This window comes from Durio zibethinus, chromosome 1 (assembly GCF_047325235.1).
Source record: "Durio zibethinus cultivar Kanyao isolate XHJ-2024 chromosome 1, ASM4732523v1, whole genome shotgun sequence".
Taxonomy (NCBI): Eukaryota; Viridiplantae; Streptophyta; class Magnoliopsida; order Malvales; family Malvaceae; genus Durio; species Durio zibethinus.
The window spans coordinates 10808806-10826642 of record NC_143162.1 but is presented as its reverse complement, the minus strand read 5'-3'; the positions used below and the strand labels follow the sequence as shown (position 1 = coordinate 10826642).

General features: G+C 29.8%; 1 protein-coding gene and 1 pseudogene across 3 annotated transcripts; one reads left to right on the top strand and one right to left on the bottom strand.

The window, feature by feature from the left end:
- The first annotated feature begins 4887 nt into the window (after positions 1–4887).
- Positions 4888–6982, top strand: GPX3 (glutathione peroxidase 3). 2 transcript variants are annotated; one of them, XM_022912114.2, is made up of 7 exons: positions 4888–5160; positions 5507–5583; positions 5705–5766; positions 5853–5971; positions 6278–6445; positions 6540–6580; positions 6711–6982. In XM_022912114.2, the coding sequence occupies exons 1-6, from the start codon at positions 5017–5019 to the stop codon at positions 6570–6572; spliced, it is 603 nt and encodes a 200-aa protein (XP_022767849.1). In that variant the 5' UTR covers positions 4888–5016; the 3' UTR covers positions 6573–6580; positions 6711–6982. The 2 variants fall into 2 exon arrangements, with proteins under 2 accessions (XP_022767849.1, XP_022767850.1); XM_022912115.2 differs by having other exon boundaries at positions 4932–5160; positions 6714–6982.
- Positions 6983–8060: 1078 nt separating this feature from the next.
- Positions 8061–10418, bottom strand: LOC111311154 (small ribosomal subunit protein mL104 (rPPR9)-like; annotated as a pseudogene). Its single transcript, XR_016343249.1, has 2 exons — positions 8555–10418; positions 8061–8180 (listed from the first exon to the last, which is right to left on the bottom strand). The product of XR_016343249.1 is annotated as a small ribosomal subunit protein mL104 (rPPR9)-like (transcript).
- Between the last annotated feature and the right edge of the window lie 7419 nt (positions 10419–17837).

The following is a 17837-nucleotide window of genomic DNA, read 5'->3' as shown; positions in this document are numbered from 1 at the left end:
ACCAATAAATAGTGAAGGCTATATAATAGAGTGACCTTCACTACCAATGGATGTAGCAACGATTTCAAGGGTCATGAGACATATTTCATGTTAAATATCTTTTACTTTATTTTTGTTTCTATGAATTTGCTCAAGTTTATATCAAATTTCCTTAGAGGTTGAATAAATAGAAACCAAATTCAAGTTATGAGAATTAAGAGCCTTATGAAAAAAGTATTTGGCTTTTGTATCATCTTTCAACTTCTTTAAGAGCTTTTCATCATTTTAGAAAGCTCCAAGACCTTTTTCTATTATATTCTATTCTCCAAAATCATGACCTAAAATGAACATTCTTATTCTTAACTTTCATTGTCAAAACTCATATTTTTCAAACTTTGGAGCCTTGTTTTCCTTGTCACTACTTTGGATGATATTCATTTGAGCCATAAGATCTTTCTCTTAAGGTTTTGAAAACCTATAAAAGAGACTAAAACTCTAATACTAATTGTTAGCTCAAATATGTAAAATAATCTAAGAGGGGTGAATTGGATTATCAAAATTTTAAGCAAATTTAAGCTCAAATATTGTGAAATTGATCATACAAGTAAAATAACTACAAATAAGCAATAAAAAAGTAAGGAAAGAATATCAAACACAATTGTGTATAGAGGTTCGACCCTTCTCCAACAACTTGCCTATGTCTTTGCCCTTAGTTTTTCTAGCCAAGCTTCAAATCCACCAGTAGAATGTTGTTTTACAAGTTGCAATCTCTATCTTTTTAAGGCTCAAGATAGCAATATCTACCTTTTGTAAGATTTTACACAATCTCATTACAATGCTTTCAAGAGAATACTACATCTTTTGCTCTTTAATCCTTTTTAGATATCAAAAGAATTTGCAAACTATGAAAACCTCTAATAAGTAAGTGTTTGCCAAATTTAAGAGTAAAGATGAAGAGATTATATTTAAGAATTTTGGCTTAAGTAATACAAAGATTGGATTTTTTGCTCTTTAAATGCTTCAAAAATGGTAATCTATGCTTTAGATGTAATCTTTTACTCTTGAATTTGTTGAAAGCTTCCTTTTATTTATGTTTTTTTTTTAGCTGTTATAAGTCATTGAAATTGAAAAATAACCATTACTACCTTCAATTTTGGGTTGAATTCGAACTTTCTACTTAAGGGGATCGATCTTAGAATCAATCTTCATGCTTTCAAATTAAAAAATATAGTCATTAGAAATGAGGGAATCAATTTTGAGATCAATCCACTAGCTTAAAAAATAGGGGAGGAGCATTCTGACTCGAGGGGATCAATCTTGGGATTGATTTTCAAGCTTAAAAAATAGAAGATGAGCTTCTGGAAGCAAAAAGGTCAATCCTCTACATGGTGGGATCAATCTTTTTTTCTAAATTACATTTTGATATTTTTTACAAAAGAAAAAAAGGTTGATTCTTCTCAAAAATATTTTTATAGATAATATTCATTTAAGAGTATGACTTGTTAAGAAAATTTGAGGTCCAGTAATATTTAATCATTTTTTTAGGATTGAATAAAAAATAATGTCAATGAAAAATTACTAAATGAATAAGTTTGAAAATAATAAATTTAACTTAATGTTTTGTTATGTCAAAACCATAGATCAATTCAAAGCTGTCAACATCTATTACTAGTTCCTTGTTTTTAAGGAATTCATTTATTATGTCTCAAGCCCCAAGCTTATTGTCAGTTAAAAGTTTGTCTTAGCCTCATCGAACAAGCTCAGCTCATTAATTGTTTCTTAAACCCTGGTGGCTTTGTCGATATAGAGTAAGATAACTTTCTACATTTTTATTGAGCTTGAGCAATTGACAAAAATTTGTTTTAAGGGCCTACCATCACGTAGTACCAACTCTTGTCATGTGGATGTTTTTTAATGGCAAAAAATTCTTAAAAAAGACTTACAGTAAAAAAAAGGCCTAATTTTTTTGTAAAGGATAATAAATCATACTATGTACCTAAAGAAATTGAAAGCTAGCTAAAAGAAGGTCAATAATGAAGAAGTTAAAAGAAAACCTAAGATCTACCAAGATGGAGTCCTCATAAACTTATATTCTATCAAGCTCTACTATAGTAGTCACCCTATCTTTAGGCTTAGGCGTTACTACTTTGTAATCTTCCAAAAAAATATCAAACTTGTCTTTTAAAGAGGCTACGTGATGAATTGAGCAAAAATTAGGACACTCCTCAAGAATAGGTCTTCCCTTTAAACTTTTCATCTCATCTTTTAGGTTGACATCGAGGTTAGAAGGAATGTAAAAACGGATAAAGGCATCAACATTAAAATTGGAACCCTTTGCTTTTTCATCATTTTCATCACCCTTTTCAGTTTGGTGGAATCCCTTAGGTTGCTCATACTCCTAAACCTACTTAGTCCTAGAAGCCTTCTCGGTAGTTAGCTCGGTTACTAAAGATTGATAAGATCTTTAAACCTATGAAAGGCTAGAGATCTCCTCAACATTAGAGGAAAATAACATTGACTTAGAAGCAGAAGATTCTTCTAAATCTAATGTTAATCTAGACTTAAAGTTTGAGACTAGATCTATAGTAGTTTGAGCATTAAGAAAGATAATCAAAGTTTATCAAAAATGAGGGTTTGACCAAACAAAGAATTTGGATAAGAAATCGAGGAGGAATAGGCTAAAACAGATCAATAAAGGTTAGATGAATGAGCTGAACTAACCACATTTGCAAGAATAGGGGAATTTTAAGGATCAAAATATATTGTCGTTAAAAGCTTATCTGTCCCATGAAAAACCTTTTCACCTCTAGCTCGAGCATTTTTTTCTATTTATTTTTTGCTTTCTATAGACATTGTGTTCAACCAATAGGATTTTGCAATAATAGAAGGGACCTCATCATTTGAAGGAATCTCTACCTTACTTTAACAACCTAACCCATCCTAACCTTTATCCTAAAGTAGATAGGTTGGAACTAGAAGATATATTAAAAAGTTAACATATGTATCAAGGTAAATGAAAGGAATGAGAAAGATCGAAAAAAAAAAGCTAAAAAAACTCTCAAGGTTGGTAAAAAAATAGGTCAACACAAGATTAGGAAAGTAAGAAAATGCTAGAAGTTGAGAAAATGAAGGTTTCAAACATGTTTTATATACATAAAGGCTAGATTGAATGAACGGTCCAGATTGAGCCATGACACTGTACATGAACCAAGGATAACCTTTTAAAATTTTCATTCAAATTTAAAAATATCATAAATTTTAACTTTTTGCTTGAATTCCTCTCCCCTCATTATATGAATTTGTAACCAATTCATCCAAAAATTATTTGAAGTGTCATGTCGGTCAGAATATATAAGTAACAAAAACAAGAACTTTAGGTCGGAAAGCGAACACCACCTAAGTACGATTTTGCAAAAAATCATGTTAGACTTACCATGAAAATTATCACATCGTCTTTACTACAAAAATCTTAAGAAATCCACACTCAACTCTTAGCTCAACTTTGCAAATAACAGATCAACTAGATCGATCTTTTAGTTGTCTGACACCTCATACTACTTGATAGGGGGACAAACTGTTAAGGGCATTTTATAGTCATAAAGGTAGTATGGAGGTTTTCTTTCAAATAGTAACTCATCAACAAAGCTAGGGCAATTATGTCATTTTGAAAGTTAATGTGATAGGCTGATTTGAATTCTTGAAGTTCATGTCGACTGGGCTAGCTCGATCTTCCACCTGAAGGCACATAAGAACGATGACTTGTCAACCCTCAATTGGACCGCCACTTGCCAGGTTAGGTTGGGCCAACATTGTTAGTCTTTGTTGGTAGTTTAGAATGTGGTGTATCCCATATTGAATAGAAAGATCATCTATATATAATTTAAAAGAACTTACTTATATGATTTAAGCAATTGAGTTAAGTAGTGGAATGGGCCAAAGTAGAATTGTTAGGAATTTTCTTAGTATGTCAAAGAATTTAAAAAAAAAAAAAATTGGGCACTTGGGCACATATTTATTTTTTAATTTTTTGCTTATTAATTTTAAAAATATTAATAAATTAATAAATACTTTTTTATTCTACATAAGCTCGTATAAATAGAAATAATTATTTTCTGACAAAACAAAAAATTATAATTATTTTATAATTATTCAAATAATTATAATTATTTTAATAGAAAAATATGACTATATAGATTGTTATAACTATTTGAATAGAAAATTATAACTATTCATCTTATATATAAATCTTTCTACATAATCAATTTCACTAATTTTGATTTGGAGAGTTTAAGATTTTATTATATCTTATAAATATAATTGCTTTTAAGTTATTATTTTTCACGCCTCAAAATCAATTTTTTTATTCTTTCTATATTTTCAAAATTTCTAATAATTCTAGACTCAATTTTCAGTGCTCGAGTCATCCAGACTCGATACTCTTATCTTATAGTATAAATAATCCTTTCATATCAGATTTGTGCATTCAATTTTCTTATCTCTTTTTAAGATTTCTCTTTTTTTTTTTTTGAAAGTTAACTTAAATATCGAAATATAAATAATGAAAAAATCTTTGATCTTAACTTCTAACCGATCTTTGGTCGTGGGATTTTAAGCTTTTACCGTCGTCAAAGTAGTTTGGCATAACCTTAAAACGATGTAAATAAAATAAAATACTCCCGTAAATTGGATTCCAAATCATCACATATTCACATATATTGCCTGAATTCCACAAGAGTCAGGGCAGGAGGAGCTGCCGAATGAAACCTATATGGTTCTTATATCTTTCCGTGTTTTTCGTCAGAACTCAAAAAACATAGTCTGACTTTATTCATTACTGGCTACCACGAATACAATTTAAACAAGGCAAGAAATAAATAGATAAATAAGCACTAATTGCTTTTAAAAATTGAAAATTCAAATTTGGCAGCATTATAAATTGCATTGAAAGAGAATCCCCATTTATTTATTGTCTTACAGTCTACAAGGAAGGTTGAAAAAAAGTTGCTATAAATAGGTGTGCAGCTTCAGGCAGTCAGTATGCATTGGCTCAAGTTTACCAATTTGGTTTCTCTTCTTTTTCTGGGTTTTGCCTTCCTTCTGTATTTTCACATCTACCCATCTTCTTCCCATCAAAATATGGCCGAAGACGCCCCCAAGTCAATATACGACTTCACTGTCAAGGTATTCATTTCTTTCCTTTTAATTACTTCTTCATTTGCGTTTTCCCTTTTAGATAAGCACTGTTGATTTGCTGAGAGATAAGAGGAGATTAAGAAAATGATTTGGTTTTAATCCCTTAGATTTGAATTACTTTCCTCAAAGTTTGTTAATCTTTTGTTGGCCAAACAAAATTTGTTAATTGGCTGCTGGATATATATTGCTCTCTTCAGTATTAACTTTTCATCATATAAATCAATATCTGTTTAATCGTGTACATGTTTTTCAAAAAAAAGTAAAAAAACCTCATGCTTCAACTTAATATACTTGTTACTATCCTTCACCTTGCTGCTGTAAAATTAATCTGCAGGACATTCGTGGAAATGATGTAAGTTTAAATGAATACAACGGGAAAGTTCTTCTGATTGTGAATGTTGCTTCAAAATGGTAATCTGCCTCATCAGTTATATGGCTTGATTATTCAGCATGACTAATTTCTTATTCTATCTTCATCAATGACTTACACCTTTTTAACCATTCATGTTAAATCGTATTCTCCCTTTGGCAGTGGTTTAACGCAATCTAACTACAAGGAACTCAATGTGTTGTATGAAAAATACAAAAACCAAGGTCTGTCACTTGTCATAAATTGGAGACCTTTTAGTGTTTGTCTAATGGCTTGATGCTTATAAATGTTGGAATGTATTACCTGGCAGGATTTGAGATATTGGCATTTCCTTGCAACCAATTTGCCGGACAAGAACCAGGAACTAATGAACAGATTCAGGAAGCTGCATGCACAATGTTCAAAGCAGAATTCCCAATTTTTTATAAGGTTGTAAATATGTAAATGAGTGCTGTTATGTTTGTCTAATTCTTTTGAATAAAAATGTAGTTTTTTTTCCCCTTTACGATCAGCAATGTTAGTTTGTTGAAATGCAAAGCTTCCCTCCTCTATCCCACCCTATGCCAGCTGCCAGCATCTGGTGAACAAGCAGGAAGCTAATTAACCTCCTTAGCATGAAAATGAAACTAATTGATTTGTATACGACTGTGACACAATAGTTTCTCCATTAAAGTTTCATTAATGCGCATGCATACATACCTATGTTTTCTAATATTTCATATCTGGCTATTGTAGGTTGAGGTAAATGGAAAGAATGCAGCCCCTCTTTACAAGTTTCTAAAATCAGAAAAAGGTGGATACTTTGGAGACGCTATCAAGTGGAACTTCACAAAGTTTCTGGTAAATAAAGAAGGAAAAGTTGTAGAGAGATATGCTCCAACTACATCACCTCTCAAAATTGAGGTTAGAGCTGTTTAATTGTTTGATATCGCTTGATACCAGTAAAAAGTTTAAAGTATTCCAGCTGATTGTTCCTTGTTGCATTTCTCTCCGGTAGAAGGACATACAGAACCTACTAGGATCTTCTTGATTGTCAAGGTATGAAGCTACTACTCATCTAGCATCAAAGAAGCTGCAATGGCATAAACCATAGATTTTCTCCAGGTCAACAATATGATTAGAGTGATTGCAGCATCTGATTTCACATTTTTTTGCTTTGATCTTGCAGCAGCATACAAGGGACATTTTCTGGAAATTGCTGGGAGTAGATGGATCTAAAGCTTGGTTAGTGTTTGATGGTGTTTTTCTCATGCTATCTAAATTATAAGGATGAATGATTGCAATGTCAGACTATAAATAATATCTGTGGAGCTGCTACACACAGATGGTTGCAAGGCTAGTGGTTAATAATCTGTAATAATTTCTGCGGAGCTTTTACATACTTTCGCAATGATTCAAACTACTTCCATCTATCTGATATATATCTTCTATTCTGGCTAAGGGCACAGCTTCTACCGATTGAAAGATACATTATGAAAACTAAGCAGCATTTCTTTCAAGCAAAAACTAAAGATTGAGAAATAAAATCAGGCAAATCTGACAAGTAACTAGTATAGGGAAGATTAAACTGAAAACAGTAGTAGTTTACAACTTTTGCAAATTAGATTCTTTTCCTAACACTTTCTACACATTATATAAATCAATAACAGAAAAAGTTTTACTATTTTCTGTGAAACAGACCAAATCCAAACATTTTTGCATAATGAAGAGTTATTGGTCCTGAGGTCTCTGGAGAGCACTTTATTTTCACAAAGTTGATTGTTCAGAAAGTGTAACATGGCGTCCAGCTTCACTGGCGAAACTGATCCAATCAGTTTTGACATGTTGCTTTGAGGAGCCCTCAAATCCAGCTGTACGTAAACTAGTCCAAAAGATCATCTGTGTTTTGCTCAGATGGTCTCCACCAACAACTTCTGGTGGTTCAACTGAACTTGGTCTCTCGCTTTTTTCTTTCAAAACAAAACGAACAAGTGCACACTAGTGTCATGGACAGAAGTCAGAACTAAATAAAAGCTGACAGTTGTCCATAAATTGTCAAATACAGAAAGAGGCCAGCAAATTAACGTCAAATAGCTCAAGAAAGACATGATGATGTTTCAAGAACTAGGCAATGATTCTACTTGACTCTACTTTAATTGGAACAGTTCCATCCATCTAAAAGTTATTGCCTTGTAGGACATAGAAAACAAAAATATTTGTTCTTTCTACTTCAGATTTCTAACTGACTGCTAAAAACTAACAAGCAAACATTCTCAAGATTTTGTTCTCCTTTGGCATTAGAAAATGAGGTACCCACCTTGTTCTTCTTTGCAGCATGTCAGGTTTGCCCCAAATTTCCCCTAGGGAAAGAGGGAACCTGATTAAGGAGCTTGTTAAAAGTTAATATTTAGATGCATGGACTCAAGATTTTTTTCTTTTTCTTGACCAAATGGAAAGCAAGAATTTAAACCAAGCCTGTTTCAGCACTATCAAATCTTAAATAATGGAGAATAAAGCAAAAAAAAAAAAAAAAACTTACTGCTTGTTGATAGCTTAGCTTGAATTTTTGTTTTTTGTTTTTTTTTTCTCATGTTTGCAAACTTTATCCATCTTGTCAAGCAACTCGAGCTATTTTCAACTTACCATACTTTTGAAATGCCTGTTGGAAAGAAAGAATTTAAACCAAGCCTAGTTCAGCACTATCAAATCTTAAATAATATAGAATAAAGCAAAAAAAAAAAAAAAAAAAACTTACTGCTTGTTGATAGCTTACCATGAATTTTTGTTTTTTTTCAAAAAGAAGAAAAAAACTTACTGTTTGTTGATAGCTTACCATGAATTTTTTTTTCTCATGTTTGCAAACTTTATCCATCTTGTCAAGCAATTCGTGAGCTATTTTCAACTTAACATACTTTTGAAATGTCCGTTGGAAACAAAGAATTTAAACCAAGCCTTGTTCAGCACTACCAAATCTTAAATAATAAAGAATAAAGCAAAAAAAAAAAAAAAACTTACTGCTTGTTGATAGCTTACCATGATTTTTTTTTTTCCTTGTGTTTGCAAACTTTATCCATCTTGTCAAGCAATTCACGAGCTATTTTCAACTTACCATACTTTTGAAATGCCTGTTCGAAAGCATCACATACATAAACTGGAGGGTGTAAACCTTTTCCAATCATGGAGTTCAGTTTCTGGTAAGCAGCTTCCAGTTGACCAGTTTTACAGTGCTTGAGCAAGATCTGTGTTTCCAGTTTACCTTCCAATTTGAAACACAAATCCATCTGCCCATTTTCCCTCAAAAGTTTGTCCACCAAAGTTAATGTGTGAAAATTCGGAGCCAAACCCAGGCTCAACATTTCAATCAACAAATTATAAGCAGCTTCCCAATTCCTTGCTTCGCTATAAGAATGGATTAAAGCAGTATAGGTTACATTATCAGGAAGGCATCTCTTTTTGTTCATAACCTTGAAGACCCTTTCAATATCATCCAAACTACCTGCTTTGGATAGCATGCAAATTATGGAATTATAAACAACCAATTTTGGCTTCACCCCAAGGGACAGCATTCTCCCAAACAAAAAGCTAGCTTTCTCAGCCCAATTATGTTCGCATAAAGCTTGCACAAGAACAGAATATCCCTCTTCCAAGCAACTCATCTTTCTTTGCTCAACAACCTTCAGTATCTTAAATGCTTCTTCCATCTTCCCCAATCTACAAAGCTCTGACATAAGCTGAACAATGACAAAAGCACTAGGTAACAAACCCAAATCTCGAATTTTCCAAAACACAGAAACTGCAGGCTCTATAGCACCCTTATTTGGGCTCACATTTGGAACCAAAATTGTAAATGGTCTAGAAACTTTTTTCACTCTAACTTTCCCAGTCGCGCCTTCCTTAGCACTTAATAAACACATCTGCCCAATAAGAACATTCACCGCAGACCTGGTTGGGACCAAACCCGCTCTATTCATATTGTTAAAAACCTGAAGGGCGGTCTCCAGCCTATCAAATTTACACAATCCAAGAAGAATATTACTATATGAATAGGTATCCGGAACATCAATCCTGTGAAAAATAGTGAGGGCAATATCAATCAATTCCCCAGACGTTTCCTTCTTGCAAAGCACATAGAGAATGTTATTATAGACAATATTATCAGGTTTACACCTAAATGTAGTTTCCATTTCTTGAAACAGAGAAAGGGCTTCTGCGACCCTCCCTTGCCTACCCAAAAACCTAATACAAATTGAAAAAACCCGGCATGAAAGCCGTCCCTTTTGAGACAAGGTAGTGAGCAAGAGACACTTGATATCATCAAAGAGCTTCCTCCTACCCAAGAAATCAGCCATGTACTCAATGACGCAGTCATCAAATTGAAAACCCATTTGAATTCCAGCCCAAGATTAGAACTCCAAGGTTTTAACTCTACCTAACTGCTTATAATTCATCAGAATTTGAAGCACAAGTTTTGAACTTAACTTGCCCTTATAATCCCTTAACAATTCATCAAAATCTTTGCATTGAACGGTCTGAGCAGAGATCAAAGAAGAAATGGAACTAACAGCAGAAGAACTTACAGCGTTTGAAGATGAAACTTGAGGCAATTGCGTGGCAAGTGAAGAAGAATGGGGAATGGCGGTTTTTGGCGTAGGAGAAAATAGAGAAAAGTGAAGAAAGCATTCACAGGAAGAAGAAGAGGTTTTGAGGAGATTTGAGAACAAAGCGAGACCTCCATGTCTACAAGCACGCAGCATTAGAGGACCAGTGGACAGAAAGGCAGAGTCGTCAATTTCCACTTTACAGGCAGCTTTGGAGACTTTGGAGTTCACAGTTCAGTTCAGCGTAGTTTAAACCGGTTCGGAGTCCGCACTTGTTAGCTCGAGCCGGGTGGAAGTTTTTTAAGAAATTAAAACTGGACAAGATTTTTTGTTTTTTATTTCCCTTTCGCCTCAAAATAAATAAAGGTCATTTTAGAACCTTAAAAATTACGTTACATTTATTTATCAATTGGTGTTCATCACCGTTAGGCGTAGGTTTTGTTTATTAAACAGTTTATTCTAAAATATTATAATCAATATTACTTTATATAAAAAAAATCACTTAAGGGATCTGATCTTAATATTTGTCCTTTTTTTTTCACTGCCTATTTACTTTGTTTAACACTTGGATGATCGTCATATTTTAAATTTAACATGTGTTGATCATCTCTGGACTCTTTCCTTTTAGAATGACTTTCTTTTTTACTTCTCTCAAATGTACCCTCTCCTCGACTCTTTCTTTTTCTTCGCCAATTCCTTTCCCCTTTATTTTCATTGATATTTCCTTAAATTGCCTTATTGACTCCTCCCTTTCCTATGCCAATCAATCTTTTCTCATCGATCGCGTTTAAAAGCTTGGTTCCCTTTTCCTTCGTGCCATCAATCACTCCGCTAAAAAATATGCTTTGCATCATAATTGCATTACCTAGGTCCTCCCACTTGATCTCACCATTAAGATAAAACTTTAATTTTTGTATCAACGGTTGAAAATTTGTTATTTCTTTCATTCTTTTCAATCTTTTTGGAGGTTATGCATGCTTTTTTCTTTATTACAGGTGTTTTCAATGCTAGCAACATGTTCGATTTTAATAGGTGTGGCATGAATCCTTTGTGCTATGCGAATTTTGACCTCGCCACTGTCATGCCCAAGGTTAATAATTCCATTGTCTCCACCATAAGGCATGTTTGTGTGTGTGTGTGTGTTTTTTTTTTATATTGGTTTTTTTTTTGTTTAATTACTGTTACATGTTTAGGTTTTGTGTAGGGAACGAACGATGTAGAGTCAAAGAATGGGGAAGATGGTGGCCTTAAGAACTAGTTATGATCGAACGATATATGTCTACTTAAAGCAAACAAGGATGACACTCAATTAACCTTCAATCATTTATGACTCCAGGAAGAAAACACTCTTTACTCTTGATTTTTTGCTTTGTATTTTATGAACCTTAAAACAATTGAATTTTTATTATCTTTTTTGTTCTATGTGTGTGCATATAATATATATGGTCATTTCTATTCATTTATTGACGCAAACTCCACTCAAACTGTTATGATGATGATAATTCTGATTTCTTTTCTGGAATAAACCCTAAATCTAAGTATTTAACATTTGTACTTAACCCTTTGAACTATTTCTTAGGTCTTTTGTTTCACTTAAACCTTCAACTTTGGCAATCCAGTGAATGTCCTGTATTTTTTTAAGCATCCACAATTTGGTTCTTGCATCTTGCATGCTTATAAATTAAATAATACTATTATCATTTCTTTTAGCAATGTGGTCAAACACAAATGTCTACTCAAAACAAACAAGGATTTATCTAATGATGAAAAAAAGGATATTTTGGATTATCTTTATACATTTCAGTATTAGATGCCTTAAATTGTTGCAATATATGTTGCTGTGGTTGGAAACACAACAACAAATGCATCTAACATTGCTAGTTATAATTCTTTTTTAAATGGATGTTATAATGAAGTAGGGAATGCCACAACAATTAAGAGTGGTAATGTTTTTGATAATGTGGGTTGAGTTTTTGCTACACTAGAGTTTATGGATGGTTACAATATGTTTTTCTCTAGCATGTTTGTAGCATGCATCTATTTGTAATTTGCATATGGCGCTGAGTTAAAGGATTTATGTGAAAACATCCTTTGTTACTATGTATTTGATTAAGATCTTCAAAAAAAATTTTGATTAGAGTTTGGATTTAGGTATTGCAGTTTGACCCTTTTAATGCTAAATGCATTTCAAGATATATTTGCGTGTTTATCCTGTGTTATCTATAATCTAACAATAATGGAATGTAAGCTGGATCTAGCAATTCGTGTTTCCATATTGTGTCTCGTATCGTGTTTGACACGTGTAATGAAACGAATTATTAAAATACGAACACAATACGAATTATAAATGTATTTAAATCCTAAATACGAACACAATACATTTAATATACGTATTACAAGCGACACAACACAATTAACACATATACAATTAATTTGTTTAAACACAACAATGAATAATACGAATATATACGAATAGACATGACTAACACGTGTACAATTAATTTGTTTAAACACAGCACAAATAATATGGATATATACAAATAGACACGACTAACACAGATATATACGAATATATATGACTAATATGAATATATATAAGAATACGACTAAACTAATAAATAACTATAAACTGTCTATCATTTACAACTCAATAAATTTGGTATATTAATAATATAAAAAAGTACTTACATATTAAAAAAATAAAAAATTTAATACTCATTTAATATGTATTTAATATATATATTTAAATTTTAATTTATGTTACATAACTATATTAATTTTTAATATCAAATTCAAAATGATAAACTATTAAAGATTAAAGAATAAAATAATAATATATAGAAATAATATTAATAATTATATTGTATTTATATTATTAATATAAAAAATAATTTTATAATAATTATTAAATGAGTATCATAATTAAATGTTTATAATAATTTTTATATGATATTAAATAACTAATTAAGTATCATAATTAAAAAATTAAAAATTAAAATAATATTTATATGTTTATATTAAATTAAAATAAATATAAAAAAATATGTTAAACGTGTTAAATATATTAAATATGTTTTCGTATGACAAGATTAAATTAAACGTGTTATTCGTGTCATGTCACATGTTTAAACAAGTCAACACATATAAGAAACGAATTTTATCATATCGAAATCCATATCAACACGAATAAAAATGAAAACACGTTTTTTTAAAACACATACGATTTTTTTTGTATCGTATCATCGTATCGTATTTGAAATTGCTAAGTCTAATGCAAGCCATATGCTTTTACTTGTTCTTTTTGAACTGCTTTAGTAATGGTAGAATAAAATTGCAATAATGGAATAAAATCCAACTTTCCTATGATTCATGTTTGATTTCACTTGCATAGTTGCATTCACAGGTATAGAATATGTAAATTGCACATTCAACATGAATGGGGTTAAAACCCACATTGTTTTACTTGTAGGTATATCGGTTGTAAAGTGCAGGTTATTATGGAGGCATACGACTGCTTATGGCAATTTGTAAAGTTTTCTATAAGCATTGTAAGGATAAGAACATAAATTTGCATAAGGGGAAATTTACCCTATCATATGATATTAATATCCCTCACCAAGCAGAGCTCTAAATAGAAAATACAAGAAATTGTATACTCTTTAGATCAAACTCATTATATCTTTCTATAACATATATATATATAAAATTGTTTGACATTAACTATTTTTTTTCATATTTCTGATGATCATGGTCTTACTGTTTTTAGTTTTCTACAAAGGCAAGGGAACAATAAACTATAATGTTAATATGTATAACAAAGCATTGTAAAGTTTATTGCAGTTAATTTAGTATAACTACCTAAGTAATTTTGATTGTTCAATTTACCTTGCTGAAGTTCCGTTCTAAAGATACCTAATAAACATGATTTTTTTTTTATTTCTCTCTTTATTATTGTAATGTTCTTATTTTATTTTTATTGCAAGGCTTACACTTTTGATTTCTCAAATAGGACTTTCTAGATCCAATGCTATTTCCCTATTGCTTTAATTGGGTACTAGTTATTTGGCAATGCTATCCAAGGCAACATCCTCATTTATTAGAGAAACCAAAATAGCTTATTGCAACGGCTAACATGTTTGTTGTTGTTCATGTTATTGGAAGCAACTAGGTTTGTATCAATCAATATTTTTTTAAGTAAAAAAAGTAGTAGTAATAGTTAATAAATAAAAACATATTTTTATACATTTTCAACCAAAATTATCATTATTTCCCTTTATTTATGTAGACACTCTATTTGGATTTGGTCCAAACCAATTGGGCCTAAATCAACCCAAACCAATTGGGTCCAAATCAATCCAAGCCCAGTTTTTTTTTTTATTTAATTTTAAAATTTTATGTTTAGATTTTTATGTTTTATGTTTTTCTCTATTTTACTCATTTTGTATATATGTTATGTTAATTATTCATTCATTTATTGATTATTTTATTATTAGTTTTTTTCTTCTTTACCTGATATTTATTTATTTATTTATTTATTTATCTTTATTTTTAATTTTTTTAATTTTATTTATCTTTAAATATCATCTTATTAGGTATTATAAAAAAAAAAGATAATTGAAAATTTTGATTGAATGGTCGGATGAGGTTGAAGACTAAGTTTTCTTTTATCTTCAAATGATGATCCACATTCTTAATTTTGAAATTAATTGGGGAAAGGATTTATTTTGGGGATAAAGGCTAGCTTTTTGTGATAAAGTGGAATTTTGAAGAATTTGAAGAACTAAAGATCTTTTTTATGAATAGGTTTCATCAAAACACTGATCGAACTAGGAATCTATTCTATAAATAGGCTCTAATCATCATAGCAAGAAAGACACAAATTAGCAAAGAAAGATAGCAAAAAACAACAATCAAAAAGTACATAAGAGCAATAAAAAAATTCTAGGAAATTTTTATGGCAAAAAGTTTTTTTTTTTTTTAGAAATTTGGGAATTATGAGAGATTAATTTGGTATTAGACAGTGTTTGGAAGATTAAGAAAGCAGAAGTCTGATTCAACATTTAGGCGAGTTTTTTGAATTTTTGAAAATTATTTTTTTGGACATTTTTAAAATTCAACGAAGATTCCAGTGAAAGTTGAATTTTCAACTAGATTTCGGCTTGAATCCCATATTCTAACGCCATTTTTGTAAAAATCGATGATCATTCAAATTCATTCTAGAAAGAAAATAAAAGAAACACCGGGAAGAGAGAGAAATGAGAAGTAGGTTTCAGGAAAGAAAATAAAAATTTTAAGTTTTTATATAGCTTGAAAACGACATCGTTTTGAGTAAAGCCAAAACCTAAGATCTGCACATTTTACATTGACCCGACCCAAACCGTACTGCATGACCTAATGACCTGCAATCCTTTTGAGTCGAGTGAGCCATCAAATTGAGTTTTGAGCCATGTCACCCAAGTTGTTTTTTTATGCCTAGAGCCATTAAGCCGAGCAGATCTCTTTGTGATTTTTTTTATTTTTATTTTATTTTTCTAATGGTCAGTTTATTTATTTATTTTGTTCTATTTTATCATTTATTTATTTTTGAATGTTAGGCATGATTAAATTTTAAGAAAAATTAGAAGAAATAATTATAAAAAATATAAAATAAAACTTTAATAAAATTTTGAGAATAAATTATCCAATGATGAAAATTTTAAAAATTATGAATGGCTAATTTCTAAAAAATTTGAAAGTGAGAAATTTTTTCTAAATTTAATCCAAATTGAGGAAAAAATTTTAAATAAAGTTTTATTAACAATAATTGATATTTATTTTCAAATTTTAAAAAAATAAAATGCATAAGCAAATTTAATAAAATTTTGGAATTGAATTAACAATTATTCAATGATGAGATTTTTAAAAATTTCAAATGATAAATTTTTTAAGAAATCTTTAGGTGAGAAATTTATCTAAATTTAACTCAATTGTTCATACGAAATTTTAATAAAAGTAATTATATTCCTTTCCAAATTAAAAATTAAAAATATATAACTTAAAATTTTATGCAAGGATATATGACAATTATCTAAAAATAAAATTTTTAAAAAATCACAAATTACGAACTTTTATGAGATTTTTAGGTAAATGTTTTTTTTTCTAAGGCTCCATTTGTTTTGCATAAAATAACTTCCGAAAAATGATTTTAGAAAATGTTCATATTTTTTAAATTGAAAAAGATTTTTTGTTGTTTGGATTAGGAGTGTAAATGATACATTAGTACTCGTAAGCTACTCAGGTTCGATTTCAATAAAACTCGAATTCGATTCGATTATTATGGAGTCGAGCTCGAGCTCGAGTAGCTCGAGTCATCGATCAAGTCAAGTTTGATCATTCTAATATCTGGCTCGAGTAGCTCTTGAGCCTAATCGAGTTTTTATATTTAAATATATTTTTATTATTTTAATTAATAAAATATTTTGAATTTGAATTCGAGCTAGAGCACAAATAATCAATCTTTTGTAAAATATAAGAATCGAGCTTATTTTTATATGTTAATCCAGCATAATTGAGTGAGCTTGAGTAGCTTGATTTATATCTCGAGTCAAGCGCGAGCTAGAAAAATAAAATTTGATCGAGTTTAAGCCGAATTTTGAGTCTCGAATTTCAAATCGAGCTCGAGTTTAATACTGTATCAGCTCTAATTCAATCGATTACATCCCTAGTTTGGATGAGTTAATGAAAAATATTTTTCGTATTTGGTTATTTAAAAAAAAATCTGTTTTTTTTTTCAAATAATAATAATAAAACTATTAAAATATTAAAAATTATTTATTATTAAAATATATTGGAATTATTTATTATTAAAATTATTAATATTTAAAAATAATTATATTTTAATAATAATATTTAATATTAAAATATTATGTTAATATAAAAAATACTTAAAATAAAACTATTTATTATTCTTTATATTATTTATTAATATATTAATATATTATTTATTAACAATATTTATTAATATATTATATTAGTATTATATTATTTATTAATATATTATAATATTGTTTATTAATATTATTTATTTATTTACTAATATAATATTTTTTATAAGTAAAATTATGCTAAAAAAATTAATAAATAGATATACTCACATACAGCTCTTTTTCGAAAAATATCTTCCCTTTTTTAAATTCGTAAGATAATTTAAAAAAAAATGGTCTCATTTTTCATTGACCAATAAGTGACTTTTCATTCACCAACTAGTTTTCTACCAAACAAATATCTGAAAATATGAAAATTATTTTTTTAAAGTCATTATTTGCGAAACAAACATAGCCTAAATTCAACCCAAATGGTGAAAGAGTTTAGATGAGACTTTAAAAAATAATTGTCATATTATTTTCTTTCTAAAGATTAAAAAACAAATGAAAAATAATAAGAGTATAGATTCTGAATTTAACCCAAATGGTAAAAAATTTAGAAATAAAACTTGTAAGTATTTCTAAATTAAGCTCAAATGGTGAAAAATTTAAAATGAAACTTGTAAACCAAAAAATAAATTTCGAGGATGAAATTTTTAGTAATTGCAAATAGATGATTATCTAAAAAATTTTTAGGTGAGAAAATATTTCTAATTTTGGCCCAATGGTGAAAAAGTTAGATATACTTTCAATAAAATAAAAATTTAACAAAAAGTAAACGATTAAGCTTTTCGTCGATGGAGCCTCTGTAGGAAG